General features: G+C 39.4%; 2 protein-coding genes across 7 annotated transcripts in view; one reads left to right on the plus strand and one right to left on the minus strand.

Moving 5' to 3' along the window:
• Positions 1-4,669: 4,669 nt before the first annotated feature.
• On the plus strand, positions 4,670-8,655 carry prlh2r (prolactin releasing hormone 2 receptor). 2 transcript variants are annotated; one of them, XM_028566757.1, is made up of 2 exons: positions 4,670-5,643; positions 8,343-8,655. In XM_028566757.1, exons 1-2 carry the CDS (start codon positions 4,765-4,767, stop codon positions 8,652-8,654), a joined length of 1,191 nt encoding a protein of 396 aa, XP_028422558.1. In that variant the 5' UTR covers positions 4,670-4,764; the 3' UTR covers position 8,655. The 2 variants fall into 2 exon arrangements, 1 of the variants encoding a protein (XP_028422558.1); XR_003691151.1 differs by lacking the exon at positions 4,670-5,643 and adding an exon at positions 7,170-7,356 and having other exon boundaries at positions 8,343-8,415.
• A 6,081-nt stretch (positions 8,656-14,736) lies between these two features.
• bahd1 (bromo adjacent homology domain containing 1) overlaps positions 14,737-18,967 on the minus strand; it is a 31,396-nt gene continuing 27,165 nt past the window's right edge. For all 5 annotated transcript variants that reach the window (XM_028566536.1, XM_028566540.1, XM_028566539.1 and 2 more), the window contains exon 7: positions 14,737-18,771. In XM_028566536.1, coding sequence (XP_028422337.1) covers positions 18,579-18,771 — 193 coding nt within the window. In that variant the 3' untranslated portion in view covers positions 14,737-18,578. The remainder of the gene's footprint in view (positions 18,772-18,967) is intronic.

Genomic DNA, 18,967 nt, shown 5'->3' on the forward strand with positions numbered 1-18,967 from the left:
AACACCTCAGTGTTCATGATAACATGATGTTGAATAACCACAACCATGGCTTTATTATCTAATGTGAATCACTTTCAGATGAGGTCCTTGACATGAAAACCTGATTATCCTGCTGTCTATCTTTCAGGACCTAGAGGACTGAAAGGGTGAAATCAGCTGAATGCACCACGAAAAACAGCATTTGTTCTCATTTAGTGCAGAACAAATTTATATAATTCTGCCACTTATCTTGACATAATTATGTGGATTTATTTCACTTATTCTTGAGGGTGCTTTTTACGAGTTTTAGTGAGTCAGTGACTTGCCACCTCTGGAGGTCTCACAGAGCCGTGCTTTTTGGTCGTAGGTCAGATTGGGATGACATGATGAAACAGTGAATGGCAGGAAATAAAAATTTGACTGGCACCCCTGATTAAAATGTAATTTCCATCCGTGGAAAAAAGAATTATAATATATCAACAAAATGATTCACCTTTCTATTAAGTTAGTTTCCAAGTAAGTGCATTTTTGAATGAGGTTGGATCTGTGAATGTAAATTAAACCACTTAACACCATCCCATATCAATTTGTGAGATGCACAGATGATGAATTGATTTATGCCACTATCATGTTTTTTTCTGATGCAGATTCCCCCTCTGTACACAGCTACAGCTCTGGCAACTATCAACCCCCTTCAAGTGGTAAGGGTCATGGCCTTGCAGAGAGACCAAAAAGGACCCACAAGATCTGAATTAAGGTCTATGGTGGCACTCACCCCACTGGGACAGCTCAAGGTCCCAGCAAGATAATTCCTGGAGAACAGAGATGGATGCTGATACTCCACCACCAAAGAAATTCCTCCCAGTAAGGCCACCCTGGAAATAAACTAAATCCTAGCAGCAGCTGCTGTTCGAGTTGTTTTTCACAGAAGCCACAGTCCAAACCTTTATTACATAAACAAACCCCTCTAAAAGATTAAAATATCCCTGCGCTGGCCTAACCACCGGCGAGCTCTTCAAATTTTAGGACTCGTCGCAGCAGCACTCCAGAAACTGGGAGACATCAGCAGGTGCTAAAGACAGAAAACCGTCGTCTCTGTGGGATTTCCTGCCACTTGGACGACCTTTGACAGGTTTTGTCACAGGGGAAGTGCGAGGCAACATGGACAGATAGACAGTGGCACGGGGCCTGGGGAAGTGGAACTGTGACTGGAGAGAGGCACAGAGAGGCAGAATGTGACAACCTTCACGTGAGGACACAGAAAATGACAGAAAGCAAGGTACACCGGAACATGGCCATTGCCTCATGACTCAGTAATGTCCTTAGTAAAGCCTGGAAATCTGGGAACTAGATCATTCATTGGTGAAAACTTCTACACATGCCTATTATACACCTAAACTTTTTGACTATTTAAAGATCTTTTTGCCATGAACATTTGGGCTTGTGGAACTCAAAGGATTGGCCTAAAAAGAGAGCCACAGCCAGGTGTACGCGCGATCACCCACTTACAGATGAAGACACCTAAAATTTCCGCTCCCTCCGTGCTGGGGCCACGGCAGGTCAGGGACTGGTCCTTGGCTGAATAAAATCCCCCGCAATGACATAGTGTGCATGGGGCGGACTGGTAACACCCCTACGCTCTGTGTGAAAAAACTGTTGCAACTGTGTATCCATCAGAGGGAGCAGTGATTTTGGACACCGAAGCCATTTCTTGCCCTGAGAAATCAATTGATGTGTAGCCTACTGTACTGTAGCCTACAGTATGTAGGAATGTGTTTGCTACACAGAGCATATGTTCAGTGGCCAGACTTCTATTCACACCTACACAGAGCTACATTTGTCATATCAATATCTCCATGTCATGAAAATACTAGAGCACTTTGTAAAAGACTGCAGGTTAAAAGCCAATACTGAGGAAAATAAATCGGAGGAAGAAATAACGGCATGTGCCGTGCAATATCTGAGCTGGCTGTTCGCATGAACCATGCGTACATATAGGCTACTGTATCTATGGAAAGTTAACCACTGTTCTTATTTGTGTATGCACTACTCTGACTGCTGCTGTATAAGAACGCTGTTGGCAGCTGAGTTAACAGGTCAAGGTGGATTGCTGGATCATAAAATGCAGTGCTTTCACGCTGGGGAGCGGAGTTTGCTTCCAGAGGAGAAACAAATATTTTTGCCCAGTAAATGCTACTGTATGCATGTGAAAAGGATGGACACACATGAGGTTGATGGCCGGGACCTGAAACATGATACAGTTCACAACATGTTGCAGCGGTAAGAAAAAATGGTGATTGCCATATAAATAACCATGGTGGTAAATTGCATCCTTGTTCCAATGCCTCCATACCTATAAGAATCATTTGTATCTATTAACCCAACTCAAATGCTAAATAATTACTGCACCTATAAGTCATGAACTTTAAGTGCTGAAAAGGTCATCATAATTAGTAAATACAAGCAAATACTGTGCAACAAAACAGAGTGCTACATTTTGTTGCATTGACGGTGACCATTGTTACAAACTTGATTTGTTCTTATTGATATTCCAAATTTGCATAACAATAATGATAAACTAATATTACAACTGCTTTACAAATCCTTAAATGTTTCCCATGTCTTCTGATTCATAGAAATTATTATTATTATATTATTATAATTATCTTTGCTATCAGCCCTCTGTTACCTTAAGTAGTGCTATGCTAATGAATTTTGTCCTGGATTACCCTTTGGAGATTCTTACTAAATCTTTTTTTTTTTTTTTTTTTTTTTTTGCAGCTCTTGCACCAAGACTCACAATTTTTAAATTAGTTTTTGTTTTTATAAATATTTAAGATGTGTAATGCTGGAGAAGGATCGTGGTTTGTCCCTTAATTGTTCAATTTAATTTCTGTTCCCTAATGTTGGTTTCTGGGCATGTTTTGCTTACAAAGTGGCCTCATTGTAAAAAACCTCAAAGCTGGAAATTTAACATCACAAAAATGATTCAGGGATAATAATTAGGTTAAAGTCAGCTCTTCCACTCAGTTGAAATGTCTAGTACAGGGTACGTTTAAGAGACAAGTGACAATATAGGGGAAATAATGTCATCAAATGTGTCAGGATCACTATAAATTGGCAATATAAAACCAAAGAGACAGTAAAAGTCCCAATAGGAAAATTATAGTGATCCATGGCATTAAAAAAAACCCAGAGTGGCTCTATAGTTCCCAAGAGGAATATCATAAGTGATTATGATTGTTCATTGAGGGCGATGACAGGCAAGCCATCTTACTGGAGGTGACTCACTCACATGAACACATACTGTATGCTGTGAGAGAGCGAGAAAGAGCTCACCTCTTTATTCTGAAGCAGAGCGGGCTGCAGTGAAGAGGTGAGGCTGCACAACAGTGGCACTGCCTGCGGACAGAGGACACAAACAGATGCTGAAAGTCATTAAAATGGCTGACTAACATCTCTTAGAGGTATTTTATCTTTTAATTGATACTTCATTAAAATGTATGCACTGTGATAACTGTCAAACTTGCATCACCTTATTTTTTAAAGAAGAAATGGTTTGAAGATTGAGATGTATTTTGTGTATTAAGTGCTGCTTAAGCTTTATTTAAAAAAAAAAGCTAACAGATGTGTGTGAAATGTTCGTTGTTTGTGCAAATAATTGGTCAAGTCAATGCAATGCAATGAGCTGAATCGGCATGAGAAAAGGGACCTATTCCTTTTCTGTGACCATATTGGACATGATTAAACCAATCCTCCATGAGAAATTCAGATGATTTAGTAAAGGAAAAGTAACATTATGACAAATGGTGGGCAGCCTAAGTAGGTCATTAATAAGCACTTATCCATGCTCTACAGTAGGTCGGGGAAGGTTTTCCATTGACAGATGAAGCTTCCAATAGCTTTTAGAACTATTTGGAATTTGACAAATCTGACAGGATTTGTTTTGTAGATACAGTTTTTAAAGTTTGATCTTTATTTTCCCCTCTCTTCTTTTTTGCTTATTAATTAAGCTGTCAAAACGACGATGCTCTGCCAGTGATGATGCCAAAAAGGTTATTTTTTTTTAAACAGCCCAAACATATTCATTTTAAAGACAGATGTTTTTGCAAATTTAAATAGAAAGATCACTCTACATTGTTATCATGTTTTTGTTAATGAACCAAGTCTTTAAGTCACAACCATGAGAGATTTTTCAAGCCTCTGCTAAAGTTAAAATAAATCAGCATCCATGCCCATTTTAACGCAGTGACGTCAGTGTAGTCATTGTACAGATGTTTCAGCAGATGTTAGGATGACAATCTTTTTAATGACTCAGACTCTGAAGGTGGTATTTCAGCTGTATATGGACAGCTAAGAGGGAAATAATAGACAAAAATAAGGTCACATTGATTAAATGGATGATGAAAACTGAATGAGATGTAAAAGGTTTAGAGAGGCAGAGCGAAATAAAAGCTGAGTGTAGAGTGAAAAGGAGAGGGAGATAAGATGTTGTGAAGAGCATGCAGATGAAAGTAAAGATGTATTCTAATTGAGGGGGACTTACAAGCCCTGCAGCTTTTCAATGAGATTGACTAAAGAGACAAATTAGTGTCCAGCTTCAAAACTTTTAATCTCCATATCTTATCATAACATTAATATCTATTTGGGCGCAATAACAAATGCTGTCTATTAATAAATTGTGCTAATATTTGTGGGCAATTATGATGTAAAATGAGGTATCATATATGAAAAACATATATAATTAGCCTAGTTGATTTGTTATGAATTCTGGCACCTGCAGCTATGGACTGGGAGAAGTCACTGAACCGATCCAGGGTCAACTCTTCTACTCCAGCCTCTTCTTTATCTCCATCCATGTCTGACTCTTCATCCACCTTCTCCTCCTCCCCGTTCTCGGCCCCTTCCTTTTCTGGCCTGGACCTCCTGTCCGACCTGAAGCCCATCTTCATTCCTCTCTACTCTGCCGTGGTGCTGGTCGCCTGCTCCAGCAAACTCCTCCTGCTCTTTCTTATCTGGCACAACAAGAAAAGACACAACACCACAAACTTTCTCATCAGCAATCTGGCACTGGTCGATCTGGTCATGTGCATTTTCTGCGTCCCTTTGACTGCATCTTATGCTTTTGACCAGCGTGGATGGGTGTTTGGTCCCCGCATGTGTCATTTTGTCATGGTCATGCAGTCTGCAGCTGTCTACGCAGCGGTCCTGTCCCTCATGGCCATCGCGGTGGATCGATACGTGGTTGTGGCTTATCCCATTCGCAAAAGAGCAGGGTGCCAGTTCTGCTGGGGTCTGGTGGTCCTGATCTGGTTGTCCTCTTTGGCTTTATCCACACCTACAGCACTTCACACCGCCCACCTGGACCTGCGGCCTGCGGGGCTGCAGATGACCGTGTGTGAGGAGTTCTGGGATGGCCAGGAGCGAGGCCGCCTCATCTACTCCTGTTTCATTCTATTCTTCTCCTACTTTCTCCCACTGGCTGCGGTCTCCATTTCCTACTGTGCTATAACCCATCATCTGAAGCAGAGGACTACGTCAGGCTTGACGGCGTGTGAAGAGTTGAGATCTGCAAGGGCTGCATGGAGCAGACGGAGGAGGAAGACCTTCTACCTGCTGCTGGTGTCCGTCCTCTGTTTTGCTTTCTCGTGGCTTCCCTTACAGGTACAGATGAATGGAAAAGAGAGACTGATGATTTGATGGATAGGCTACATGAAAACATGAATAAACTAGAATAGTACTCAGAGAGCGCAGACCTCTGCCAAGGCCATACCCTATCTTGCAGTGTTAACCAAAGTAAAAAAATATTTCCTGTACCCACCCTTTGATGTGAATCTACTCCAGAATGTAATGGGTTCTTTCTTTTCCCATGCTACACCAGTCCACCAAGTTTAATCAAAAATTGGACCAGTAGTTTTTACGGGAGCATGCCTATGTTCCCACAGCCCTAATATTTTTTTCAAAATTAGGCCTTTTGTTCCCACAGTTCCCAAATTTCTAAGATTTTTTCCAATATTAGGCCCTATGTTCCCACATTTCCTTTTTCATAAATTTGTATAAGATTTTATCCCCCTTTCTCCCAATTTGGTAGCCAATTACACCTAACCTATTATCCAGTAGCAATGGACTACTGATGGAATGTAACCCTAACCCAGGGCCTAATTTTAATAAAAATCTTAGAAATGTGGGAACATAGGGCTATGGACCATTGGGCTGCGGGAACATAGGGCTGACCCCGTTTTTCCGTAATCCTGCTGACAAAAGACAAAACACACACAAAACCTTTCGGTATTTATGGAATGGACCACCGGAGGAAAATAGGGGAGGGTCATGTCTTTTTATTCTTTGTTGAGGGGAGGGTCATCCAACATTTTTCAGTCCAGAGGGGGTGGAGGGGTCATCCAACTTTTGTATTCATGGAACAGCAAAATTTAAAAGTGGCTTGTTTGGTGCATATTTTTCCATGTATCTCTCAGTCTCTGCCCGTTACCAGATGGGTCTGACCCATGAGTTTGCTGTGGGGCAGGGGGAGCTGCCCCCCTGGTGGCTGAAACGGATAATTGCATTGTTTAAAAAATGAGTGGAATAATTACGTCTGGCATGACCAGATATCTTTTTTTTTTTTTTTTATATCTTAAATAACATAAAACAACTAAATGGTAGTAGGTAATACATCTGATTTCATATACTGCTTTAGTAAAAAAAATATTTCCTGGCTGACGATGGGAGCAGCAGGACGTAAAAAACGAAAATGACTGTTGCACTAGTCAAAGGTTTCCTATATGCCACATTTGATGTCAGCTTACTAATTGATTGAGGGTTTTGTGTAGATTTGGATTTACATTTATTCCACTTTTATTCGGCGAAGTGGAGGAAGCCTAGTCCATAGCAACCAGTTTGTGTGTTGAATGTTACCCAGAGTGCCTTGCTGAATGGTCTCAATATTTTATTGTTTTATTTCATGTGAATACTAGTTTACTAGAGGAGTAACTTAGTATTTGAAGTAATGCAGTAAGTGTGCATTTAGTTCCCATGCTTATTGTGTTTCCACAACAACGTTAGTCAGTCAATCTACTGAAATGGCCACCACACCATAACAGAGGGCTGTACAAAAGCAATGGGAATCTGTATATATTTGCCAAGCGCAAACCAGTATAGAAGGCATTGATAAATAATTGGGGGAGGGTCATGCCTTTTTTCCAAATCGTTTTGGTGGGGTTGTCATAGAATTGTTTTTACTGGCGAGGGGAGGATCATGTCTTTTTTGGCTAAAGGTCCCAAAACTCCTCCGGTGGCCCCTTAAATAAATAACGAACAGGCCTGTTGGACATTGAGAAAGATGCGTAATTTCTTCATTGCTGCGAGTTAGTTGAGAAGGTAAACACTGTAGCCAGCATAGCAACTGTAAACAGGGCAAACTGCTAGCTCTGTCCAATGGTAACAAAATAGCCTACTAGCACCTCTGAAGCTCACTCACTAACACGTTATATCTTGTTCGTTTAATCTCTTGTTTAATTCGAACAAAAACCTACAAATTGTGGCTTTATGGGGATTATGTGCCAGACTATTTCTTGGCCGGTGCAGTGATAAGTCTTTTAGTCAAAAGTGAGCACCAACTCTCCAACTCTTTTTCCCCCATTTCAAATCTTTGTGCTAAGCTAACCGCTGCTGACTGTAGCTTTATATTCATCATGCAGACATGAGGGTAGTGTCAATATTCTCATTTTACTCTCTGCAAGAAAGCAAATAATCTTTAGACTGAAATGACCAGCTTGAACCGGCAACAGACAGAACGTTTTGTGCGTTAGTGCAACAGTGATGATATCGCTTAGCTTACAAAAAGCAGGCACATCCGTGACTATGAATCTTTGAACTTAACCAAAAATGTTAAGTTAGCAAGGCAATACATTATTTAAATGCTAGTAGCTCAAGGAGGGAAACGGTGGATTTAAAAAAAAAACATGGACTCTTCAGAAGAGGTAATTAATTATCTTGTAGTTTTTTTGTCCTCTTCCTCTCCAAAGCTGACCATTGCTGTTCTTTCTCAGCGTTAACGCATCATTCGAGCTTCTGTGCGCAAAAGTTGCTGGCCGACGCCATTTCTTAAACATAGCCATACTGAGAAATACAGAGTTTTGTTGAGCGGATAGTCTGAATTAGCTTTGTATCAACTCATTTGACAATGGCTTGAATGTAACAGACATTCATTAATATTGAATAGTTGCGCACTATAGGTTTAAAGTGTATTTCCCAAAATGTAGAACTATTCCTTTAAGATAAATTCCTTAAAGAAATAATTCTTGGAATCAATTATCAAATGACTTTTTCCTTGTATGAATGCTAAACATTGCTTAACTTCACAGGTGGTGAATCTGATCCGTGACCTGGACACGGACTTCTCTATCTTAGGAAAGAATTACGTGAACATCATCCAGGTGTCAACTCACCTGCTCGCCATGAGCTCCACCTGCTACAACCCTTTTATTTACGCCTCATTGCACGACAAGTTCCTGTCCTACCTGTGCCACAACTTCCTGTCCCGCAGGAGAAGAAAAGGAAAGGACAGGGGTCAATTGTCAAGCATCCTGACAATGTCACACAGAGTGCAGCGCCTTCACACCTCCATGACTGTGGCAGATTTATCAGGTGCTGTTGTAAATAAAGTCTACGCTTAAATTGTTGTTTTGCTTGAATACTCACAAGAATGATATCCGCTAGTGTTTCCAGGGTTACTTCTTCACTCCAAATTTGATCTGAATCTTGTCAGTCTTCATACCGACAGGCAAATTGAGTATAAAGAAATTCCATTTAAAGCACACCGAAACTCAAAAACTCACTAAGTGAAAGTGAGGCTTTCATAAAGCAGCCAGTTTGTACAGCATGTCAGTCACAAACAAAAATACGCAACAGCTCCGTCTCTTTGACTGAATTTCTACAGACCTGTGTAAAAATGTTAGCCTGCTTTGAATTAAAAGATACACAGTATGAGTGCAACGATTTATATTTTAACAAATGTATAGGCTACTGAAAGTCTACTTAGCACTGAAAATATGCTACTGTGATTTTAAAAATATACTTTAAACAGTGAATTTGCTCTTTTCTTTGCAAAAGATACATATAGCGTGCTGTTCTAATCTAAATGTTTAGATGCCATTCCTGTCCACTATAACTGATAGTGTATTAGGATAATTGTGTGTATTACATGCGTTTTCTATTCCATTTTGTTGAATTTCATTGTGTAAACAAGGTTATTTAAAGCATCATTCCCTCTTCATTAATTAAGTGTTGGTTGTGTGATATAACAGGAACATGAAGCGTTTCTGTGATAATGAAAGAATCATGTCTTTCTGTCATTCACTTTAGTCTTGAGCCACAGATTGCTTTTCACACTTTATGCTGTCACTGTGACATTTTAATGAACACAACGCAGCAAAATCTGCAGCGTGTTTAAATGTCAACTTTTATATGGTGAGAATAAAAAAGCGTTGCTCATTTGGATATGTAAAACAGTAAAGAGTGAATAAACGTTAGATAACATTTTATGAATAGAGAAATAAAAGTGTTACAACTTCATTGGGGCCATGATCTGACTTGCAAATGATGAGTTAACTTGTGATGAATTTGAATTTGTTTTACAGAATGTGCTTGTTTAAATATTGTCCAAGCTGTACCACTTGAATCACTAGTCTTACTGATTGGGCTTTGAGCACCAACAACTCAGAACATCTCTGCTGGAAGATAAGTCACTTTTACCTGAAAACAACCATTCGAGTGGGTAATGCACCATTGCAGGAGTTATCTGAATTTTCCAACCTGTCACCTCGTTTGTAAGTCCTGAAGTTGTCAATAGCCCGGCCATTAGAGAGCTGTCTTGCCATGAATGTGAGAATGGCATTGTTCTGTCGGCTCCTCTCGCAAGAGCATGAATAGAGCTCCAAATTATATTCTGTGGATATTGTGCCATTTTTAAAGCAAACCCATATCAAACAGCCTTACAAATTCCAGCGGTTTTTGCTCTGATATGCATTATCAACTGTATTCAATCAATTGAATGCAGCACAAGTGGACTCCAATCAAGGAAACATCTCAACGATAATCAAGAGAAATGGGAGGCAACTGAGCTAAATTTCAAGCGTCATAGCAAAGGGTCTGAATACTTCTGTCAATGTGATATTTCAGGTTTTTTTTCTTCTTTTTAATACATTTGCACACAAAACATCCAAAATTCTGTTTTCGCTTTGAGTACATATTAATGAGGGAAAAATAAATTTAAACGATTTTAGCATCAGGCTGCAACATAACAAAATGTGAGAAGTGAAAGGGTTTGAATACTTTCTGAATGCAATGTATGTTGATTATCTCTAATGAAAGCTAACAATCATTAAAAAGCTCTTATTTTGAAAGAATTTTTGAAACGTTCTTTTATCTACCCATGGCGGTGAGACACTGGTACTCCAGAAAAACAAGTGTTTTAGAGTGTGTCGTATTAAGCCCTTAACATGCAATTATTTCAGAATATAGCACAGTCAATTATACAGACTAGTATCTGCAAAAGGGACACTTAATTAAACCATATGAATATTAATATGAACCATATGAATCATACACAATTCCTTTGTTTGGGAGCTCAGATGTCACTTTATTCTACATCAAGTTAATGGGTCACATTTTAAATTTCTAGACGGCTCATTTTCTTGACCTCATTTTCTCAGAGTCTATCTCACAAATTTACAGAGTAAACGTTGGGAGATGGTTGTCATTATTGTTGCAGTGTATCTACAGTATATTTAAAATATGAATATAACAGAATATAAGTGGGAAGCGTAACTGTTGTCACCTCTGCTAATGAGGGCATTATATGGTTCATGTGCAATGCATTGTATGTAAATCACATGTCTACTTATGCATATCCTCATGTCTGATTATGTTGTGAACATCCTTCATGAAAATGCAAATATGAACAGGCTTAACAAAGTCTTCATATGAAAATGTCAGTGGTGTTGATTTAGTAAAGTACCGATAGTTGTGTGACGTGAGTAGAAATCAGGAGAGGTGGATGGGACTCTGTTTGGATCGTTGATCTAAACTCTATGCATTTGTAATGCTCAGAAGAACCGAGACCTATGAAACAACAAGGGCAGAAAAACAATATAAACCAATTCTTAAAAAAGACAATGGTGTTGTTGTGATGTCTACTCTTACTGTCTGATGACACACAAAAAATAGCAAGCAACAAACAAGACAATTCTGGAATAACCTTGCAGGGCATTTTGACTTGGAAGAAAACAATTTACAGGCTTTCACATGCTTTTATAGTATTTTGTTTCTCTCTAGACTCACAAGGCTTTTAGAAGAAAAAAAAACACAGCCTGTGGAGTCACAGCTTTACCTGGAGGTACACTGTAGGCAGAACTTTGCTAAAAAAACAGAATAATTAGCGAGCATTTCAATGGAGTATGAAAATCCTAAATGCCAGATAAGTAATGGCTTAATTATTTTCTTCTGCCTCCATGTGAACAGGCCTAAAAAGCAGCAGGAAAAACAAAAGTGTGCTCTGAATAAAACCCGAATCATTCAGCTCGGGCTCTTACAACATAACATGCAGAATGGGATGCAAATGTTCTTATAAAGTTTGCAGGAAAAAAAACACCACCAATTGGCCAGAATAATCTGAAACTTTCCAAACGGTAAAGCCACTGTTCAAGTGATCCAGTACATTACTAGTGTACACAGCCGTACAGAGAGCAGTAAAAAGGTACAAAGACATGGAGACTGGTGCAAAATTGGAATGAGTCAGTCTGTGGAAAGCCTTGCAGGTGTGTAATTTAAACCCTCAGGACCTCTACTGCATAGCCTATGCTCTCAGCACAACTCATGTAGATAGCCCACATGACATAAGAAATCCCATTTGAAGCAATTTTCACCGCTTCAGACAAAATCTTTAGTTTGAAAGGCTTGGGGGAAAGGTCTTTTTTTCCCTCTAAAATACATTGTTAAATTATGTTTAAACAATGGTGAATGGCTATTGATTGAACTGATCACAGCTTTAACTGCTTGTTATCAATAAAAGTGTTATTAAAAGCAATGGTTCACCTTTTTTGTATGAGGTACAACCACGGCTCTATCAGATGAGTTGAAGTCACTTCGACATCTGTCATGTGATGCCAGATGTATGATAATTATTGATAATTTTGCCCTTGTAAGATGTACGATCAATAATGCCAAAAGTGCCATAATGTACAAAATTTGACCAATTTACCATTAGTAGTTGGTTTTAGTCTGCGCTTGTAAGCATGGCTGTCTCTCTCTTCTGCCACAGCCACAGACAGCGACTCAGAGGTGGAGCTTGAACTGTCTCACTAAACTATGCTGTGTTCAAGTCGAGTTGTTTTGAATGCACCAGTAAGCCCAGTTACTTATTTAATTAGCTTAGGGCCTTAAAGGCTACCCTGGCTCCGCCCTCCTACGTACTTACGCTCAATTTTCATTTCCCTTCAGTACTACTAGCAAGGGCGGACTGGCCATCTGGCATACCGGGCACTTTCCCGGTGGGTCGACGTGCTTTTTGGGCCGACCGCCGACACTTTTTATTTATTTATTTATTTATTTTTGTCTGGCCCATGAACCGGCCCGTAAAAGTGGTAGGCCTAGATCGGCAGCCCATTTTTTTTCCAATTGACACTGGCCTGCTGGCCCAAAACACTTTAGTCAAAATATCACATAGGCTAGTTTTTTTTTCTTCTGACAGACGCAGCCCATGATACACGTAGCTCAACGGCCCATTGGTTGTTTTCTTAATTGACACTGGACTGGCCCAATCATATCTTTAAACAGCACCCTCTTTGGGATTTCTGCCTGCATGCAGTTTCTGCCAGGCTAGAATAGTGATAGAGATCATGGAGAAGAAACGCAAAGGAGGTGCAGAGAAGCTGCGTGAGAAAACAAGTGGTGCACAAACTGTTGATGATAACACTCCAAGGAGTATACCGTTTTATTGTATTAATAAATGGCTCTTTTTTTAAGTACTTAATGTGTCAACTCTCACTGATTCTTGCTTACTCATTACATGGCGTTAGTAGTTTTAAGGAGTAGGAGTTTGTATACATATTAAGGGGAGCGCAAGGACGGGTGGTATTTGTGATCTTAAGTAGTGGGCCGGTCTGGGCCAAAATGCCAGGGCCGATTTTTGGTCCCAGTCCGTCCCTGACTACTAGTCTCTGTAGAAAAGAAATGTACGAGAGTCTGGTCGGACCAGGCTACTTAAAGGCAGGGTTGGTAACTATTTCCATATACTGTACATCTTTTTATAAATAGTTTGAAATGGTTTGCAATAAATAACTTATGGGCATTGCTGTCGGCTTTTTAATCTTCTCTGTTTGCAAGGTTTTATGCACTATCAATGGCAACAACAGACTTAGGTCATTGTCTGTCCAGTCATCAGCTTATTGTAGCTTATACTGTTTATTGGGACACATAAATTGCTTACGATCAGCATCGCTGTTGGTTGTTTAGTTTCCTGTATGGATATATCTCTATATAAAAATATTTGTTGTTTTCTTAGGTACCCCACAATAATTTCCATATACTGTGCCCGTTGGCAACTGCAGAATTATCGCCTTGGGATGCAAGTAAGCCTACCCCTGGTTGAAAGGTTGAGAATAATGAATTGAAAAGGACATGTAGATCCTGTACTGGCTGTCACAGAAAACAGCAACAGGACCTTCAGAAGACATAACAGCAAAGTCATTCAGTGCACAACTCATTGAGAACACACACACACACACACACACACACACACACACACACACACACACACACACACACACACACACACACACACACACACACACACACACACGCACACACGCACTTAAAGCAGCTGGCTCTTCTTTCTGAGTCTTTTTTCCCACACATGCTTGTTGCAAATGATGTACCTGCTCATGCCATTGAACACCTGATTGAGTAGTGCTAGAGGCCTCATACATATTCATCAGAGGCCTGATTGTTGAAGTTAGATGATTTACATCTCCTCGCGTCTGCTTTCAAGATGCTCACGCTCGTTTTTCCTGTCATAATCTACGCAGCCTAAGACTGTTGGGAAGGAGATGTATGAATTAAAAAAGTAGAAACAAAGGGAAAAGGCTAAAAGCAATTAAAAGAAACGTGATTTTGATTTATATAGATGAAAAAAAATTCTTTGCGCTTTGTTCTTTACATTTAAATGCAAATAAAGATAAACAACATTCCTTAAATTCCGATTGTAGCAGAAAGGAAAGTTTGGGTCTCCTTTCATAGTTGAAACTGTTAAACTTTCTAAAACAGAGGCAACAAAAGGAGTCAATACAGACATCTACATACAGTTATAATTATCTATAAAGAAACAAACAGACAATAAATAGGTGGTTGCATGGGGGTTGAGAGCTAGATGGGAGAATTGATCAAACACCTGACAAATATGTTTATAATGTGAATACAGTTTCCTACCTCAAATGTCTTTCTGGTCCTGCATGATCCTTTTCAGTAGTACTGTGTTTCATACAATATTTGGCACATAAAAATTTATATTATCCTTTGAAACCTGTTAAAATCTATGCTGTGATCACTGTGATGACTATTTGATAACCATCAGATATAAATATTGGTTAAGTGAGCCCCCATGTGGGCAACAACTATTACTACAGCTCTCAACCTGGCTATTATTTGCCAATTACACTAAATATATACTGTATATGCCATGAAAAATCTCCCACACACATGTTCAAACTCATATATTATTTATTACAATTAAATATTTTCTTATATTACAGAGGTCCATTTGAAACCATACAAATAATCTGTGCTGTGATTAATATTTCCAAGATATTTCCAAAAAACGCCATGCAAAGAATATGAACATAAATTCACATCAGAAGAACCAAATTTTAGTTTTTTTGTACACCTGGGAATGAAATTAAATTCATGTTTCAATACCTTCTCCTCTCTCTCTTTTTGGTGCAAACACTTCTTTGTGGTGATTCAAGATCAGACCAGCGTCATCTGGCAAAACTGAAAGGCATTTGGAAGGTGGGTAAAGACAACAGCTCGTCCTTCTCATTGTGGAAAACGCTCGGAGTATATTACGGGTTAATGGGAACAGGCACAGAGGACCAATTAAGACATAAGTATCACACATCTTGATTAAACATAATTAGTTTGCTGAGGGATTCCTAGGGCCATAATATGAACTGTGTGTGGTTTCTAACTCTGATCCAGAACACCCAGGGGGATTTTGAATTGCAGAACCAAATCAAACCAAACAAATACCCAATTCTGCTTTGTTGGAGTGTGCTGCCTGTGTGGGCTTTTACTGTGTATTGCTTTTTCAAAATAACATATTTCAGTCGGGGAAAAAAAGTTTGCTATAGTTTTGATGCAGTCCGATCACCTTTGATTTGATTGAAATGGCAGGCTCTATTCTTTGCATTTCAGCCTAATGAATTGAATTAACCAATATGAACACATTAATCCGAGGAGGCTTGTTTGAAAGTCAAATATTAAACCATTAATTCATTATAGTGAATTATATTTTTGTAAATTAACACACAAAAGTAATCACTCCACCCAGTGTACAGAGAGTAAAGCAGAAGTAGGCAGGATGTGGTTATTTTCAAACGATACTACTCGAAAATCTATCTTTTCTATCAAATACCCCCTGTGCTCTTATGGTGGCTGTAAATAGTTTGCAATTCATGTAGAACAGCTCTTCATTCAACTGGTGGTTTCAAAGCAGAGTAGAAGACTTAAAACGTCTCAAACACTCCTGCAGCATAATCCATTTCCCCATTGCCTTAAGCTCTGCCAGGAAGTTGTTGTGTCTTTTGTTTGGAACATAATGAGCATACAGATGGACAGCTGAGGGTTGGATTATGATGAAGAAGTCGATTAGAATAGGTTCTGTGGACATTTTGTACTTTTTGTCCACCATGAAAACTTGTAACAAATGAAATTCATCACAACTGATGAAATTCAAGCTGACTGCAAAACTGCAAACTCAATATTTTAGGAAATACACTTAGCGGTTAGTTAGATGAGAAGATCAATACCACACTCATGCCTGTACGGTAAATATAAAGCTACTGCCAAAAGACAGTTAGCTTAGCTTAGCATAAAGACTCAATTCTTACAGACATGTTCATTAGTGAGCTTTAGAGGTACTGGTAGGCGGATTGTGTTGCATTTTCCGACAGAGCCAGCCTAGCTGTTTCCCCCTGCAGTCTTGATGCTAAGCTAGGCTAATCAGGTGCTGGCTGTAGCTTCATACAGTATTTAGAGTACAGGTATGAGACTGGTATCGATCTTCTGATTTAACTCTTGACAAGAAAGTAAATAATTGTATTTCCCCAAATATTGAACTACTTCTTTTAACAGCCAAAGATCTTAAACAAATCAATTTGAATTTGAATCAAAACTTGGGCAGACTTTTGTCAAAATAAAAGGGTTGGTCAAGGATCAGATTTGTCTTTCAGATCACATAGGATCACATGAAAAGCATCTAGGAATCAAGATCAGCACACTAAGAAGCTTCATCATCCCAGGCTGATATCGATACACATTTCTAAATGAAAGGCTGGGAATGTTCTATAAGGCAGCAAGATCAAGGGCACAGGCTAATGGCATGTAGGTTGAAATCATTGTAGCTTTTAGCATTTAAAGGTGAAGAGGCAAAGCTTTAGCATCTGAGAAGAAGTGACAGGAGAATGACAGGAAGCTGGGAGAGGCCAAGGTACGTTTTGGTCCTGCAGGTTAAGCATCTCTGGTCACATGTTAGTAGTAGGTGTCATTCAAACTGTCTCCAAGATCCTTCTAAATGTGTCCTCAAATCTGCCCGGAGGACTTCAACATGTCAACACAACATTTAATAGGCTTGTAGTGGGCAAGCAAGCTCTATCAGTCACACAAATCCTATTGCAAATGACTCCCACACTTTTCATCTTAGACAGGCAGCTAAGAAGGAGAGACCTCCTTTCTAATCAGGAATGAAAGCCACTCATCTAAACCTCTATTCTTTAAAATTATCTTTTGAAAATAAATAATATTTTCTCAGTACAGAAATAAATACATATCTTCTCTCAAACATAGGAATGGATCAGATCATCATCACAGACCTAAATGCTACGCTGAATACATTACTCACCATCTCATCGGTGAAGAAACAAGAATATAGGTGACTAACTGATGCCATCTGCCACAAACAGACACTCATCCAGATATATAAATGCAAATATACAGTTAGCTGACACAGGAGTCATATCACACCTCTGGCAAACAGCTTTGAGAAAGTAAAATATTCCTCAGCATTGGCATAACAAAAATCCTCTCAATGCTCAGCTCATTGGATGTCTTCACACTGTGAAATCAAACTAACTGAAGTGTGCTTTCTTTGTAGAGTGCAGGTGTGTTACTCCATTGTGAAAATCACCACTCAGGTGAAGAGTTACAGATATGATACATAATAAGACCTATAATTCTCTCAGAAAATCACAAAAGGTAGGAGCCAAAAAAACTTCCACATTATATTATTTGCTCTGCATGTATAATCAGTGGTAATAAAGTTGAAATGTATTTAACTAAACCTTCTGATCAAGAATTTTCCTCAGAGTTTACTACATAGACCTACAGGTCAGTCACGATTACATGAAAATGGAGATGTAAATAACAGAACCGTTTAAAACATTTGGAAAGCTAATTTGCTTGCTTGACGAAAGTTAGACGAGAATATCGACACTACTCTCATGTTTGTCCGGTAAAGATGCAGCTGCAGCCAACAGCCAGTTAGCTTAGCTTAGCAAAAAAGACAAGAAACAGTTAGCCAGGCTAGCTGTTGACGCATGTTTCATGTCTTTATGCTAAGCTAACTGCTGCAGTGCACCGCTTGCAGTAGGTTCATATTCACCATACAGACATAAGAGTGACATCCATCATCTCCTCTAACTTTCAGCAAGAAAGCGAAAAAAGCACATTTCCCAAAAAACTATTCCTTACAAACACCTTGAACGCAGATGTTCACTCAGGAGCTTTTCTGTCATAAGTCTGTATGCAGAGAAAACTAATGACAAATATGAGATCTTCAGCCACTCTTCTCTTCCTTCTCAAGGCCCGATGCGGCACGATGTGCCTCAGATTTTCTTTAGCTATGGCGTATCATTGAGACACATTGAGTGTCTGATATCTGTTAGGCAGACAGTATCATAATTCACATGCAACATCAAACCTCTCTTCATATCTATCAAATGTCACATTTCTAAGAGCTACAGTAGCATTTTCTACAGCAGAATATGTTCCAGGTTCTTCACACAGCTGCTACAACACCACAGAGCCATGTATGATAAAGACCATTACACAGCCACATTAACTCTTATACAATATGTCAAGCCATTACTCTTACTAAATAAATGTAAGTATGAAGATGAGATTTCAAAACAAAAGAAGCTCTCAATCCTTCATCCTAAATTTCCAGTTCCTTTCACACAGGCAGCAGGTACGTATGTAGCTAATCAACGTGGAGGATGTATAAGATTATCTCACGTCCCATAGCGTTATGTGTCATGCCCCGTCAGATGCTACTGCAGGTTCTTGAGGAGGCGTCCGTAGCGGAAGTCATAGACGTGTCGACAGAAAAACACCAGCTCTGGGTCGACGTCATCGGGCACACAGTGGTGGGTGGGCATGGCATTGCCGACAATAGGTGGCACCACGAGGGAGGCGACACAGTCACGCACGCCCTCCCTACGGCGTTTTACCAAGGCACAAAATCTGGACAAAGCACAAATACAGGACATCAAACTCAATCCCCTTCAAAAAGACATTCAGAAAAAAAAGTGTCTTTGTAGCTTCAAACTGTCTGAGAACTGTGAAAAACCTTGCTGCTTTTTATGTTAAACATTGTGCATTCTTTTGAGCTTCAAAAACCAGCACTGTAGGATTTTCTCAGCAGGTAATCTTTCAAAAG

Source organism: Perca flavescens, chromosome 20 (genome assembly GCF_004354835.1).
Source record: "Perca flavescens isolate YP-PL-M2 chromosome 20, PFLA_1.0, whole genome shotgun sequence".
In the NCBI taxonomy this organism is placed as follows: Eukaryota; Metazoa; Chordata; class Actinopteri; order Perciformes; family Percidae; genus Perca; species Perca flavescens.